The sequence below is a fragment of the Arabidopsis thaliana genome, chromosome 5, assembly GCF_000001735.4.
Source record: "Arabidopsis thaliana chromosome 5, partial sequence".
Classification (NCBI taxonomy): Eukaryota; Viridiplantae; Streptophyta; class Magnoliopsida; order Brassicales; family Brassicaceae; genus Arabidopsis; species Arabidopsis thaliana.
Window position 1 is genome coordinate 8,136,838 of NC_003076.8, and position 14,587 is coordinate 8,151,424.

The 14,587-nt window shown below is 34.6% G+C and overlaps 3 protein-coding genes and 1 long non-coding RNA gene across 6 annotated transcripts; 2 read left to right on the forward strand and 2 right to left on the reverse strand.

Moving 5' to 3' along the window:
- Positions 1-2,273: 2,273 nt before the first annotated feature.
- AT5G24080 (Protein kinase superfamily protein) lies at positions 2,274-5,595 on the reverse strand. 3 transcript variants are annotated; one of them, NM_001343840.1, is made up of 5 exons: positions 5,298-5,595; positions 3,769-5,115; positions 3,506-3,686; positions 2,969-3,419; positions 2,274-2,868 (listed from the first exon to the last, which is right to left on the reverse strand). In NM_001343840.1, the coding sequence occupies exons 2-5, from the start codon at positions 5,000-5,002 to the stop codon at positions 2,497-2,499; spliced, it is 2,238 nt and encodes a 745-aa protein (NP_001330806.1). In that variant the 5' UTR covers positions 5,003-5,115; positions 5,298-5,595; the 3' UTR covers positions 2,274-2,496. The 3 variants fall into 3 exon arrangements, with proteins under 3 accessions (NP_001330806.1, NP_001330805.1, NP_568438.2); NM_001343839.1 differs by having other exon boundaries at positions 3,769-5,126; NM_122313.2 differs by having other exon boundaries at positions 3,769-5,595.
- AT5G03685 lies at positions 4,830-5,138 on the forward strand. The gene has a single exon (NR_142703.1). It is a non-coding gene; the product is annotated as an other RNA (long non-coding RNA).
- A 1,112-nt stretch (positions 5,596-6,707) lies between the features above and the next one.
- Positions 6,708-8,415, reverse strand: CHIA (chitinase A). Its single transcript, NM_122314.3, has 3 exons — positions 8,011-8,415; positions 7,645-7,841; positions 6,708-7,373 (listed from the first exon to the last, which is right to left on the reverse strand). The coding sequence occupies exons 1-3, from the start codon at positions 8,314-8,316 to the stop codon at positions 6,968-6,970; spliced, it is 909 nt and encodes a 302-aa protein (NP_197797.1). The 5' UTR covers positions 8,317-8,415; the 3' UTR covers positions 6,708-6,967.
- Positions 8,416-11,706: 3,291 nt separating this feature from the next.
- Positions 11,707-14,548, forward strand: AT5G24100 (Leucine-rich repeat protein kinase family protein). The gene is made up of 3 exons (NM_122315.4): positions 11,707-12,021; positions 12,336-13,657; positions 13,789-14,548. The coding sequence occupies exons 2-3, from the start codon at positions 12,379-12,381 to the stop codon at positions 14,352-14,354; spliced, it is 1,845 nt and encodes a 614-aa protein (NP_197798.1). The 5' UTR covers positions 11,707-12,021; positions 12,336-12,378; the 3' UTR covers positions 14,355-14,548.
- The last annotated feature ends 39 nt before the right edge of the window (positions 14,549-14,587 follow it).

The following is a 14,587-nucleotide window of genomic DNA, read 5'->3' on the forward strand; positions in this document are numbered from 1 at the left end:
TGAGGAATTTAAAGTATATATGCCCTAGTGGTTTTTGCTATTTTGTATGACCTAGTTGGTTATTTCTTTACCCGTTTGACTCGAATTCCTTTACATTGTAGTTTCACTTTTCCTCCTGTACCTAATAATATTTAATTTTAGTTGTAGAGATAAATAAATAAAGCTTACTATTATAACAGTGTGTATTCCATACCCCAAAAAAAGTTTATCTCAATAACAGTGTGTATCTCCATATACATATAAAAGTTGTCTCTCTTTGCATAGTCTACAATTCCACTCAAAAAAAATTCAAAATAGATCATGCTAACTAAATCAAGAAATTTCAAATCAAATTATATTACTTTAGTTTTAACTGTTTTTTATACTTAAGTTTTGAAATTAGTTTTCTTATTTATACTTATGTTTTAAAATTTGCAATCAACGTTTTGTGAGCCAAACTGGTCGGCGATAAATATTCATAATTAAACATTTCGCTTGCTCTTGTTATGGATGTATAAATAAGTAAGCTAATTCACTATACGAGAAAACAAAAACCTTATACCAAAATCTAGCTGTAAGAGTAATTAAGGAATGAATAACAATACTACGCCAACGCATTGCTGAAAACTTGTCCTTTCTTAAGCGTCAATTAATCGGAAAAAACTTGGTATTTCATTTCACAGGAATTTCTGTAAACTGTCACTTTGTAATACAACTATGTTACTTTTATTGAATTTTCCATGCCAACATGGTTTATTTTTTCCAACTTTCATATCAACATGCGTTAAAATATTAAAAGATCACCTACTAAACTTGTGCATTAAATAAATCAATCTCTCACTCGTTTTCTTTCTTTTCAATTTCGTCAGCTGCCTTTTCTTTCGCTCACCGTATTAGTTAGTTAATTACGTCCATTTGTCATAAAATATGTATTAAAAAGGTAAAAGTTTAGAAAACAAATTACTCGTAGTATTGACCTAGTCATAAAAATTACGTAACATTATGGAAATTCGCTTCCTTTAGATTTAATATCCATTAGAAAAATTTCACTTTTTCACTCGAAATGATATCACATCAGATCTATTTAGAAATCTAGTGAGTGAGTTGTTCATGAACTATACTTATCCTACATAGTTAGTCCTCGAAAACCCTAGTTTAAAGAAAACAAAAATTAACTAGGATATATAAAAGAAAATGTTTTAATGGTTTTTCACTGAGAAGGGTTTATAGTCTAGTGGCAAGGTCCACATATTGCTATACCTCATACTGGCAGGGCTAACGGATTAGGTGTAGACAAAAAAAAAATGTATTTCCCTACTAAATACAAGAATTTCTTATCATATAAATATTAAAATATTTGAGAAAATTAGGCCATAGGCACTTAACTTTATAGGATTTTTAGTATGCATTATGGGTACATTCTGATATTCCTTCTGACATTTTCTCTTCCTAATGTAGGCGTATTAATAGACCTAAAGAATTTTAGAGTAGACTACCAATACTAATTTTGTAATTTTTCTTAAATTAGAAATATCTGGGGTGATTCGATTAAACAATATACTGTATGTTAGTTTCTTTGTTTTTTTGGTCAACGGTCTACTAGACCTTTCTCTACCTTAGGTGAAAAACTGAATTCAAAACTCCTGTGTGCAAGGATATTCAGAGTTAGCATTGCAAATTGTGATAGAAGATCCGAACAAAAATATTTGTAGATTAAAAACAGTAAGATTCCTGATCTCTAGTTTAAGCTACTTTGTAGCTTAAAATGAAATTTTAAAAAATCAATCTACAGAAGATTGGAACAATGTTCTTGATCCACAGGAGAACCTTTAACCACTCAACTCTACCACAATTGCTTTGGGATAGAAGAGCAAATTTCGACACTGTTTATCAATCAATACTCTCTTTTTTTCTTTTTCTTCCAATCATACTCATAATCAAATGTATTATTCAGTGTTTTAAAATTTAAATTTATTTTATAAATATTTAAAATTTATTATAAAAAAAAAGTTAAAAGTTTTTAAAAGTAGATAGGAGATGAAAATAAATTAATTTCGTTTTGTGTTGGCTATTGTACTATCTTTCAAGACGTCCAGCGCTAGAAACGCTCTCATGGAAGTTGATGATTCAAAATGAAATAGGATTTGACTGTCCCAAGTCCGTCTTTAGCGGGATAGATACCGCTAGAGCAAGATCCGATGATTAAGATAAGAGAATCGTTTGCCTTCTCTAAGTATGGAACTTCTAATTTTTAAAACATTTACAAGTCACGAGTATTAATTTCTTCTCATTTTTTCCGTAAACCCAATAAGTTCATGTAAGTTGGTCCAATCTATGATATGTGTTAAGTACAGAGCTGGTCTGAATAAAAGTCCATCAAACATACATGAGCTTCTAACTTTTTAATTTGGTTTAGTGGTAAGAGACTTAAACATACATAAATATCATATTTTTGATTAGTCCTAGAAATAGAGAAATGATCTCAAACAATAAAATGATGCAAAAAAGAAAAGAAAACTACCTAGGAGACATTGAAGAATAACTACAAGTAGCATGAGACCGAGAGGAGGAACGATAACTCTGAGAGGTTGTGATTGTATTAACAGTCAAAGAGCTAAGCTGATTATTGAACTCTCTCCTCATCGCTCTATACACATCCTCCAATCCTTCCTCTATAAGTTCTAGAATCGTCTGTGGCATCGGTGGCAGATTTATCTCATCCGAAGTGCCTTCTAAAAGCTTAACCACCTCACCCATCGACGGCCTCATCGATACTTCGTCTTGTATGCACCAGAAAGCCACTTTAAGAGCCTTCACTACTTCTTCTTCCTCTGCTACTCCTTGTAGCCTTTTATCCACAGCTTTCAAAGATGTCCCATTCGTTAGTTCCTATTCATTTATTTTCAAAAACTCGTTAGGACGTTATAATCTTTATGTTTATAACTAATTTAAGCCCTTTCTTTATATTTTAGAAATCGTCTAAATTTACCTTGTAGGCCCATCCAGGGTAAAAGAAATCCTCAGCGTCATAGGACATATCAAGATTTCTCCTACCACCTACGATCTCTAGAAGAAGCATTCCATAACTATACACATCGGCCTTCACCGTGATCGGGCGGTTACTCACCCATTCGGGCGCTAGATACCCTCTCGTCCCTCTAATCATCGTAACCACATGCGAATGCTCTCTCCCCATCATCTTGGCTAGCCCAAAATCTGATACCTTAGGACAAAAATTATCATCCAACAAGATGTTTTCAGGTTTAATGTCGCAATGTATAATCCTGTTTCGACACTGCTCATGAAAATATGCGATTCCTTGTGCAGTCGCAACCGCTATTTCAAAACGTGTTCGCCAATCAAGTAGATTAGCTGTCTGTTCTGAAGAGAATATCCATTTGTCTAACGACCCATTTATCATGTACTCATAAACTAGAAGCCTGTAATGTCACCAAAAAAACATTTATTCAAATCTGTTTGCTTGAAAACAGAGTAAAATGTTTTGTAAAAGTCTTCTAAGTCATACCGGTGTGAGTCTTCCGAGCAGTAACCACACAAGCGAACAAGGTTCATGTGATGCATTGAACCAATGGTATTGACTTCAGTGATGAACTCTCTCTCGCCATGAGATAATGCTCTGTCTAATCTCTTCACCGCGACTAGCGTTTCACCCGCTACTGTTCCTTTGTATACTGTCCCAAATCCACCTACCACATCATAAAACAAAGAAAATAAGATTTGAAACACTTCTAAGTTAAAACTTGTTATATGATGATTGTTGATTCTGACCTGATCCAAGAAGTTGGGAGAAGTTGTTGGTACAGTTCTGGAGATCGCGGTAAGTGAAACTCACAGGAGAGTCACAAAGGATAAGAGAGTTCTTTGCGGCTCTCTTTAGTGTTCTCTTCCTATCTAAATTATAGTATAACAACATCCCAAGTAGTGCCACAAGCACAAGCATCCCCACAACTATAGGAATCACCAGAACCTTTTGTCTTAATCCGTGGCTCTTACGCGATTTAGAATCATTATTATTCGAATTTGAGGGATAAGATTCATTAGCTCTAGTCTTCACGAAAAGGGTTGAGCCAGGATCTCGAAACCCGCCAAAATTCAGACTCTTTAAAATCCAACAATAAGGCTTCTCATCATCTAAACCATAAACTGAAGCTACACACTTGCAATCTGACAAACACATCTCACCGCATTTCCTCACGTTGCTGATATCGCTGATATTTTCGATGACAGAACGTTCTGAAAAATAGTAGTTGGTCTCTTGGACCGTCGAGATCTTGAAGCTACCGTTACGATTAATGTTGCTTTCACATTCTTGGACCAAAGATGAGTTGTCTGAACAGAGTTTAGCGTTTTCTTGATCAGGAAGTTTGACCGAACCGGGCAAACATAAACAGTCAGCGTTTTTCTTGGTTCGGTCCAAATTGCAAACTCCGTTACCGCAAATCCCAGCTATGTCACACGGGTTTGATACAGCTGCCCATTCAGGGACCCATTGGCTTGAACCGTTCATGTCGTTGTCCCATCGGTATAACCGGAGATTACCGTTGTTCTCTAATACCAATCTCCGCAGAACCGGATTTTTTGTTAACCCTAAATTACTACTGTTGTTGTAATTCCGGTTATCATCTACCGGGTTCTTGTAGACGTACACTGCTCCTATTGAGGATTCTCCATAAACGATCTTGAAGCTTCCGGTATCGTCAAGAACTGCGGTAACATCTCCTGTAACATTAGATATATCTGGTCCGGACCAGTACGAGTAGTTTGCGTGAGGGTCAAGATTGATGTTGTAGGTTAGGCCGAGGCTAAGTGAAGTGTGTTGCTGCAGCATTTTCAGGGAGTAATGGCCATGGCGCGACGGTGAAGGGTTAGAGGTTAGTTCTAAGGAAACGGTTAAGGGTTGGTTTGGGAGGAGAGTGTCGGAAGGTTGCGAAAAGCTTTGCCAAATGGTTGGACCAGCAGTAACTTCTGTTCCAAGGAGGAGGAAGTTTCCAGATTCGGACATAACCGCTGATTCAACACCATGGTTTGACGTGTTTGAGGTCCAGACGACAGTGTTTTGGTCGGAGAGTACGAGGTTTCCCGTGGCTTCTAGCTCCAACACGGCTTCTTTTGTGACTGGGGAGTTTCTATATTTTAGATATTTATATTTTTGAGTAAAAATAATGTGGAAAATTTCTGATCATAGGGAAATCAAACGTTGGTACTAAAGAAATTATTTGAGCTTAACATAAAATTTGTATATATTTACTACTAATATAGATTGCTTCAATAACTAAATATCAAAGGATTATGTGTACCTGTTGGGAGACCAGACGATGGTTGGATCACCAGGAAGTTGTGCGAACCAAATGCTCAGTAAGAATCGGTCGGTTGGCTTAAACCGAGTAAACCCGATTGCAAAAGTACCGTTAGCAGAAACCCATGCCCGGTTCGGTTCACTAGCTTTTAGCTTTGAACCCAAACCGATGTGCGGTTCAGTGGCCAAGCTAACTAAGAAGAAGCAAAAGAATGAGAAGAGACCAACAGAAGGAAAATAAAAATGAAATGAAGACATAGTAGAATCTTGTAACAAAAGAGAATGAGGCTAAAAAATCGGTATACCATGTGGTTTAGTAATCTTTATATATCACTCACTTATATAATTTGAACGCATTTAGAGAGATGGTTCGGTGGGAGAACTCTGAAGAATGAGATTGTGGCACGTGTTTTTATGGTTGAACTAGATTTTCACAAAAGGTCTTCGTTTTTGTAAATGGTCGGCTCTGAATAATTGACGATGTTGGATATATTGGATATGGCGGCACCTGTTTTGTGCCTTTTTGTATTTTTTTATTAATATTTAATAGGATGAAAACTCCAGCTATAGTCGAAGATGTAACAATTAACTTTATTTTTCACACCAATATATGATCTATAATTTGTGAAATGTGTGTTCATGGTACGTAAGATAATATAGTGTCGCATAAATCAACATAAATCAGCACAAATCAACTAATGTTTATGCGTTCCCCATTACTATTACTCTACATACTCTTTTCATATTCAAAAGTTTAAATGATGGCAACAAATTAAATGAAATCATCAAACTATTTTTATTTGGCTAGCCAAAATGGTACATCATTTTAGATCCATTAGAAAAATCGATTGAATGAGTTATTTGACGACTATACTCATTTTGAAGGGATTATTTGGATCAATCCTTGTTTATGAAGCAAATAACAAATAAATGAACTAGTGCATGCATGTTAAACCGTTCATAGCTCAATTAGATTAGATATTTTAGACTAATCCTTTGTCTAAATATATATAATGATTTTTTTTTTTTGAACACGATATATATATATATATATAGTATATATTCTCTCTGTTTATTACTTGATCTTTTATTACAAAAAGTTATTTTAAAATAGATTTTTTTTTATTGGTTTTGACAGTTTATATTCTGCATATTAATTTTACAATTAGTTAAATCTTATGTTTTAAATAGTTAATAAATAATATCGGTTTGCCAAAACTTAAAACATCAAATATAATATACAGAAGGAGTATTAGTCAAAAATCTTTTTTCATCCTTCTGATGTGGACAGAAGTCTTCTATGTGCTTACAATATGTTTATTTTTCTTCTGAATCATGATTCATCTCGTTTCTTTGCGCTTCCGATAATTTTCAATTTCAAATATAGTTCCAAAGTAGATATCGTATCTCTAAAAAAACCTTTCATGTAAAAAAAAAAACAAATCTTGCATGCAGCTAGCTACATCTATATCAGTTCATACTAAAAGCGAATCCATAATTTATTAAAAAAAAATATTGAAAAAGCAAAGTTGATTAAGTATATTGATACAAACAATTTAAATTAGACTACTAACACCACACACACACAACAATTCTTCAGAAACCAAAGACGAGAGAATTGATACACATACGAGAGAATTGATACACATACAATGGCCATAACGATTCTTTTCACACACTAGCCAATATAGATGAACTGTATCCATTTTTATCATCCCAGAATTTAGACCAAAGCATTACACCTCCATACTTCCTAGACTTCTTTAAAGTCGGAAGAATCTGTGAAGTCAGTACATCTGGTGGGATATAGCCACTTCCGGCAGCTTCAGGAGCTGCCGGTAGACCCAAGAAGAATTTTTGGGCTGCGATTGAAGTGGTCCACTTGTTCCATGAATCGAAGAGGTTTTGAGTATTACCTGAACTGTATGAACACGGTGGATTATTGTAGAATTGAATCCAAACATAGTCAAAACGTTTAGTGTTGAGAGCACTTCCCATTAATCTGTCTGGAAATGGACATTGAGGAGCTCCTGTTAGATATATTTTTCTTCCTCTGTGGCTAAACTTTGAGAGAGTCCTGTACACATTTTTTTTTTTGAAGTTTAGTTTGTTATTTTCACAAAAAAAAAAAGTCAACACAAAGAAGGAATTTAAACACCTAAACAAAACTTTTCTATATAAAGTTCGAATTTCGTTATCTTTTTGGACCGGAACTAAAATAGATAAATTAGTCACCCAAATCGTTTGGTGGTGTTCAACATCTTCTTTTGATAACTAGTCTTTTTCAGTCACGACAACATTTGTCATTTATTCAAAATGTTTTCTTAATTATACATTTATACTACTACCTGGCGAGATCATCCCAGTGTTGAGGAGAGCCAAGCTCGATATTGAAATCGATACCATCTAGAACAGCATCACCTAAGGGACGTGATGATGATTTTCCTCCCAAGAAGTTGTTCCACAGATAATCAGCGATAACTTTTGCGTCCTCCCTCGACCCAATCGAGTAGTTTCCAATCCCGCCGCCGAGAGACAACATAACCTTATAACAATTTTGACATAAGTATCAAAACAAATGTCATTTCAAAGTAGCTAACTAAATTATAGAATCAAAATTTGAGTAGATAAAAACAAAAGCTATTTATTTTCTATCTCGGAAAAAAAACCATCTAGACCTAAAGGATCGGATGTATGTGAATGAACGAACCAACCTTGATGCCACGAGACTGACAATCTTTGACCTGAGAGCCAAAATGGGTGCAAGTGTTCGCCGCAGGGTTGCAGTGGCCGGCAAGGTTGAGCTCCGGTGTTTGGCCATTTCCGAATTTCACAAGAAAGGCGACGTTGACGTAAGCATACCGGCCGGTGGCACACGTGGCAGAGAGGTTACCTTCGTTTCCGTTTTGGCCCCAATAGATGGCTATGCCACCTCTGGATGCATCGGAGGGTTTGCTAAGAGAGCAGCTTATGAAGAAAAGAAAGTATATAACATGCTTGCGAAGAGTCATGTTGGTCATGTTTTTGGTTAAAGATGTTTTGTCTTCTTTGTGGTTATGTGTTTGTTTGTTATTGCTTAACTTCTTTTTTTATAAAAGAAGTAAAATATGACTTTTGTTTGCTTTAATTTTTATATCTTATCTATGTATGTTATAATGTCTCTCACACACATTGCATGACTTTGATTGGTTGTTTTTTTCTTTCTTCAAATAATATAGCTTTCCTACTTAAACTAGATATAAATCTCAAACATTAAGAAGCCATCTAGAATCTCTTACCACTATGTAATTGTGTATAAAGAAAAAATAAATTTCAAAAAAAAAAAAAAAACTTGGGATCAAATCAGTAATAGCAGTCGCAGTCTCGCAGAGGGTATATATCATAACCTCACACTGTGCTCGTCGTCGTCTCTTGTGGTGTTGACTTTGTCCTCTTGCTGGTTTACGTGACATTTGGCACATTTCAATTTATCTATGAGTCGGAACTATTTTTGATCTAAATTTCCATTATTCAAATTAGAAATCGAAATTGTTGTTGAACCATAATTATTATGGTAATATCCTATTTTCCATTTGTTTTTAAATCTTCTGTGAATTGAATCCCTAAACGTATTAATAATTTCTTTATAAGATGAGGGATAGGACCGAGAACTTTTTTTATCAACTAGCTTTGAAAAGGTCTTATTTTCTCTTCCAATGGATGGATAACCAGACCAGCATTTACTAATTTTTGAAATTAAAATCATTAAAAACTTTCAAAGTCTTCATAATAATTGTTTTTACCAAAAATACAATCATTGATTTGACTCGATAAATTTCAAAGTCAAATGATATACTCCGAGTATATTTTATTAGGCCTCCCCATTAATTTATGTAAAATCCAAAGATATATATACAATAGTATTTTACTTGGACTTGAGTAGTATGGAAAATGTAAAGTTATCATAATACAAATTAGTAGTCCGAATTACATCGTAAATTAAAAATACATAAAATTAATCAGAAAAAAGTCGCATGATAATCCAACCTAATTTCCATATATTGTCGAAAATTGTTGACCAAAGTGTTTTGGTGATTTAGAATATGTTGATTCTTTAGACAAAAAAAAAAAAAGAATATGTTGATTCATGAAACCGGCCACTAAATATTGATCCAGGGAGATTGTTGATCCATTTGTAAAGGGCAAATACTCGTAACCCAAATGTTGTTAAATATTTGGGCCAAAACTGGACCATTTTCTAAGGGTGTGAACTGTGAAGGTTGTATTGAAGTTTAAGGTTTTTAAAACCTTAACAACTCTTGACAATTTCCCTTCGGCGTTTGAATATATTCATTATTGTATTGGGATAATTAATGTTTTCGCTTTCTCTAATTGTGAGACGGCTATGTTAAGCAATTGGGAATAGAAAAAGCTATAAATTTGTTTGTAATGGAGAAAATAAATTAAGTTGTAAACAATCATTTTCCCATTTATCATGGTTCGTCATCGTTCCTTGGCCGCACATGCAGCTATAATAGTATATGCACAACAGCACAGCAAACAACATATATTAGTAAAATATAACAACAACTATTAATCAAGGCAAAAACTTTACGTCAATGATTGTAAGATGCTCGCAGATCATGTGAAGTTACATTGCCAAAAACACATAAGATATGGTTTTAGTTTAATATATTATATTAATCACTAGATATACAAATTATTCATGCAGTTGCATGTGCATACCATATATAGACTTTAAATATACTCTCATATATAGGCTCATATAGCATAAAAGGTCCTTATCTTAATAAAGTTTTCTGCTTTCTCCCCTAATTTTTATGTTGGAAAAGCATTGCAATTTTAGCGTTAAGACATTTCGCATCGTGGTTCATGTTTAAATTGTTATATGTGAATATTCAAATTCATGCATAATATATCTAAGAGCCGTGCCTATTTGATAGAATTAGAAACACTCGCCTACGGCATTCACTTTCTTATAAAATTTACATAGGCATATTTATTAGATATTTAATGTTATGTTGTTTATATGTAAGATTGCTTGTTATGTTTTTTTGTTCTTGACCTTAAATGATCGTCATTAAATCAAAATTAATCCACCCATCTTCTTTTACCAAAAAAAAAAAACATCCATCTTTCTTATTAAAATTTTGATCATTTAATTTTGTGTTTATTTTTTCTCATGAGCATGTTGTTGTTCCACTACATTGATTCTTCTCCTTTAGCAACTTCGTTTTAATAAATTTTTGCCAAAGTTCTTTTTTTATACATGTTTAAAACTGAAAATAGTTATGTCAATATTGAATATCCCATTTTATATATCAAGTTTCAATATATATTTGACCAATAACAGAATAATTTATCGTTTAATTTTGACTTCTAGTTCTGTTTTTATTTATTAAAATATATTTAAGCACTAAAAGATATTCTTATATGATATTTATTATAAAATACTAATAGAATTTTTTTATACGGGAAAATTGTCAAAAAAATCACGAACTTTCAAATTTGGGACGATTTAATCTTGAACTTCACGGAAGACAAATAAATCGTAAAGTTTTTGTTGACTTTCGAAATAAATGACAAAGCTTTTGTTGACTTCCCATTTGAGTCATGTCGTTAAATAGGTTAACAGAATTATTTTACGGCGTTAATGTCTCGTGTATATGCTCTGTTAGAACAAAACGACGTCGTTTATTGAGAGACAAAAGAACGTCGTTTTGTCTGTTAAAACAAATTTAAACCCTGAATCTCCAATTCGATTTTATTATCTGCGATTTTGAGGTCAAGGTGGGTCTGTGATTTCGAGATAATGAAATCGATTTGGGGATATAAGGTTTAAATTTGTTTCAAGACAAAACGACGTTGTTTGGTCTGTGCAATAAACGACGTTGTTTTGTTCTAACAGAGCAAATAAACGAGTCATTAACGTTGTAATTTTTTTTTTGAACCTATTTAACGACATGACTCAAATGGCAAGTCAACAAACACTTTCTCATTTATTTCGAAAGTCAACAAAAACTTTACGATTTATTTGTCTTCCGTGAAGTTCAAGATTAAATCGTCCCAAATTTAAAAGTTCGTGATTTTTTTGATATTTTTCCCTTTTTTATTTCGCTTATGTCCTTAAAAACTCTTGGCAACAGGAAAAAAAATTTGCGTTGTAAAATTGGATATATGAAAAATCGACTATTTTATCTTCTAAAAACCTTTACACATTAACTAATACACAATGTTTTTCAAAGTCTCAAACTACGTATATTGTTTAGGGTTCACACTAGCTTTGGTGGTAAAAGTTGAGAAACTAAAAAATATGAGGGTTTTAATGTTAATAAAAGAAAGAAAGAAAATGATACAACAGCTCATATTCCCTTTAATGATTTCTAAGTTATAACAATCCTCCATCCAATATTTGTCACCATCACGCCCCAACTAATTGTATTCTTATTTTTTAATAAACCAAGTTCCAAATAATCTGAAACACTGAAGCTCCTTGAACCAGATATGCGCCAATTAAACGTTTACTAGCGTTTTGACTTTCCTAAACAATGATCTTTTATGTCTTCCTTCTTCAATAGCTATTGCCTATAGTTTTGCAGACCAAACTTCTTTGGTCTTTCTATCTTCTCTTCTTTCTAAATTCTCATAACTATCTCTTACATTCTCTCTTCTCAATTTAAACTAAAGTTTCAGCCAGTCCTTTAATGAGATTCCGCATTTGAACTGTAAGTTATTTTTTATTTTATCTTCACTTTCTTTGCAATTACGTCTGAAGAATCTGTTTGGCTTATACATTTGATGACTTCAACTTTTGGAATGTTCTAATTCAAATGTCATTTTAGGCATGAATAAGTGTAGTTTTAGTTTCGAACCATGTCTCAGAGTGCATACACTTGATTTGACAAGAGAAAATAAAATTATAAACAAAATGATGAAAAGACCATAATATTGGGGGAAAGTACAGGAATGATTTTTTCTTTTTCTTGGCAAAATCGTTAAAAATCTACATTTTCTCATACAATAATATTATCTAATGCAGATATAAAAGTCTCCATCACATAACCAGAGAAATTAGTAAGAAGATGAGTAGAGGAAGATCTTTCATCTTCTATTTTGTTTTATTTCTCTTCTTTGGATCATCGGCTCTGTATTCTCAGGTCACCGGTGATCTAGCCGGTGACAGACAAGCCCTTCTCGATTTCCTCAACAACATCATTCACCCACGGTCTCTAGCGTGGAACACAAGCAGCCCGGTATGCACCACGTGGCCAGGGGTCACATGCGACATAGACGGCACACGTGTCACTGCCCTTCACTTGCCCGGAGCAAGTCTTCTAGGAGTGATCCCACCTGGTACTATCAGCCGTCTATCGGAGCTTCAGATCCTCAGTCTTCGATCCAACGGCCTACGAGGGCCGTTCCCAATTGATTTCTTGCAGCTTAAGAAACTCAAAGCAATTAGTCTCGGGAACAACAGATTCTCTGGCCCATTACCATCCGATTACGCCACGTGGACGAATCTCACTGTTCTTGATCTGTACAGTAACCGGTTTAACGGTAGTATTCCCGCGGGATTTGCTAATCTTACCGGACTCGTCTCGCTTAACCTAGCTAAAAACTCATTCTCCGGTGAGATTCCGGATCTTAATCTCCCCGGTCTACGCAGACTTAACTTTTCCAACAACAATCTCACCGGATCAATCCCAAATTCTCTGAAAAGATTCGGGAACTCGGCTTTTTCCGGCAACAACTTAGTCTTCGAAAATGCCCCTCCTCCGGCGGTAGTTTCATTCAAAGAGCAAAAGAAAAACGGCATCTATATCTCTGAACCCGCGATTCTCGGGATAGCGATTAGCGTTTGCTTCGTGATATTCTTTGTAATCGCGGTTGTGATAATCGTTTGCTATGTGAAAAGGCAGAGGAAGTCAGAGACAGAACCAAAACCAGATAAGTTGAAACTAGCTAAGAAGATGCCAAGTGAGAAGGAAGTTTCTAAATTAGGAAAAGAGAAGAATATTGAAGACATGGAGGATAAGAGCGAAATTAACAAAGTAATGTTCTTTGAAGGAAGTAATCTGGCTTTTAACTTGGAAGACTTGTTGATAGCTTCTGCAGAGTTTCTAGGGAAGGGCGTTTTTGGGATGACGTATAAGGCGGTTCTAGAAGATTCCAAGGTTATCGCTGTTAAGCGGTTGAAAGACATAGTAGTGTCCCGGAAGGATTTTAAACATCAAATGGAGATTGTAGGAAACATTAAGCACGAGAACGTTGCTCCCTTAAGAGCTTACGTGTGTTCCAAGGAAGAAAAGCTTATGGTGTATGATTATGACTCTAACGGCAGTCTCTCTCTTCGTCTTCATGGTACGTTCTACATTTTTCATATTTTTGCAAAGGCAATACTTTCTATAACATATAAAGGCAAACAAACAGTTGAAACCTTATTTGATAATATTGGTTTCTTGCATCTGAAGAAAGTTTTTTTTTCCCTGCAGGCAAGAACGCAGACGAGGGTCACGTCCCGTTGAACTGGGAGACGCGATTGAGATTCATGATCGGAGTAGCAAAAGGATTAGGTCACATACATACACAAAACCTCGCACATGGAAACATCAAATCTTCTAACGTCTTCATGAACTCGGAAGGATATGGGTGTATATCGGAAGCCGGTTTACCTCTGTTAACCAACCCGGTTGTGAGGGCAGATTCATCAGCCAGATCGGTACTACGTTACCGTGCGCCAGAAGTAACCGACACGAGGAGATCTACGCCAGAATCAGACATATACAGTTTTGGAATATTGATGCTGGAGACTCTAACCGGAAGATCGATTATGGATGATAGAAAGGAAGGGATAGATCTAGTGGTATGGGTGAATGACGTTATTTCAAAACAATGGACAGGTGAAGTGTTTGATTTGGAGCTTGTGAAAACTCCTAACGTTGAAGCAAAGTTGCTTCAGATGTTGCAGTTAGGAACAAGTTGTACGGCTATGGTTCCGGCAAAGAGACCGGATATGGTGAAAGTGGTTGAGACTTTGGAAGAGATTGAGAGAGACTGATTAATAAATTGTAGAATTTTTATTTTACGGGTTTTGGCATTTATGATTTATAATTATGTCAGTGGCAGATATATAAATTTTAGCTCCATTTCTTTACATTTAGATAATTTACAAACTAAAACGGTGTTTAGCATTTAGATGTAGCATAGGAGGACTTAATTACTCAATCATTAATATAATTCCGTAAGTTTTATAATCTTGAACATTTAAACATTGACTCTATTGATAGAATT

What these genes read in the sequence shown, in the direction of transcription:
- CHIA (NM_122314.3), bottom strand. Translation starts at nt 8,316, where the DNA reads ATGACCAACATGACTCTTCGCAAGCATGTTATATACTTTCTTTTCTTC. An exon ending in GTCAGTCTCGTGGCATCAAG is followed by an intron (nt 7,842 to 8,010) that starts GTTGGTTCGTTC and finishes AATTGTTATAAG; the next exon opens with GTTATGTTGTCTCTCGGCGG. An exon ending in CACTGGGATGATCTCGCCAG is followed by an intron (nt 7,374 to 7,644) that starts GTAGTAGTATAA and finishes AAATGTGTACAG; the next exon opens with GACTCTCTCAAAGTTTAGCC.
- AT5G24100 (NM_122315.4), top strand. Translation starts at nt 12,379, where the DNA reads ATGAGTAGAGGAAGATCTTTCATCTTCTATTTTGTTTTATTTCTCTTC. An exon ending in TCTCTCTCTTCGTCTTCATG is followed by an intron (nt 13,658 to 13,788) that starts GTACGTTCTACA and finishes TTTTCCCTGCAG; the next exon opens with GCAAGAACGCAGACGAGGGT.
- AT5G24080 (NM_001343839.1), bottom strand. Translation starts at nt 5,554, where the DNA reads ATGTCTTCATTTCATTTTTATTTTCCTTCTGTTGGTCTCTTCTCATTC. An exon ending in CTCCCAACTTCTTGGATCAG is followed by an intron (nt 3,687 to 3,768) that starts GTCAGAATCAAC and finishes ATGATGTGGTAG; the next exon opens with GTGGATTTGGGACAGTATAC. An exon ending in ACCCTGGATGGGCCTACAAG is followed by an intron (nt 2,869 to 2,968) that starts GTAAATTTAGAC and finishes ATAAATGAATAG; the next exon opens with GAACTAACGAATGGGACATC.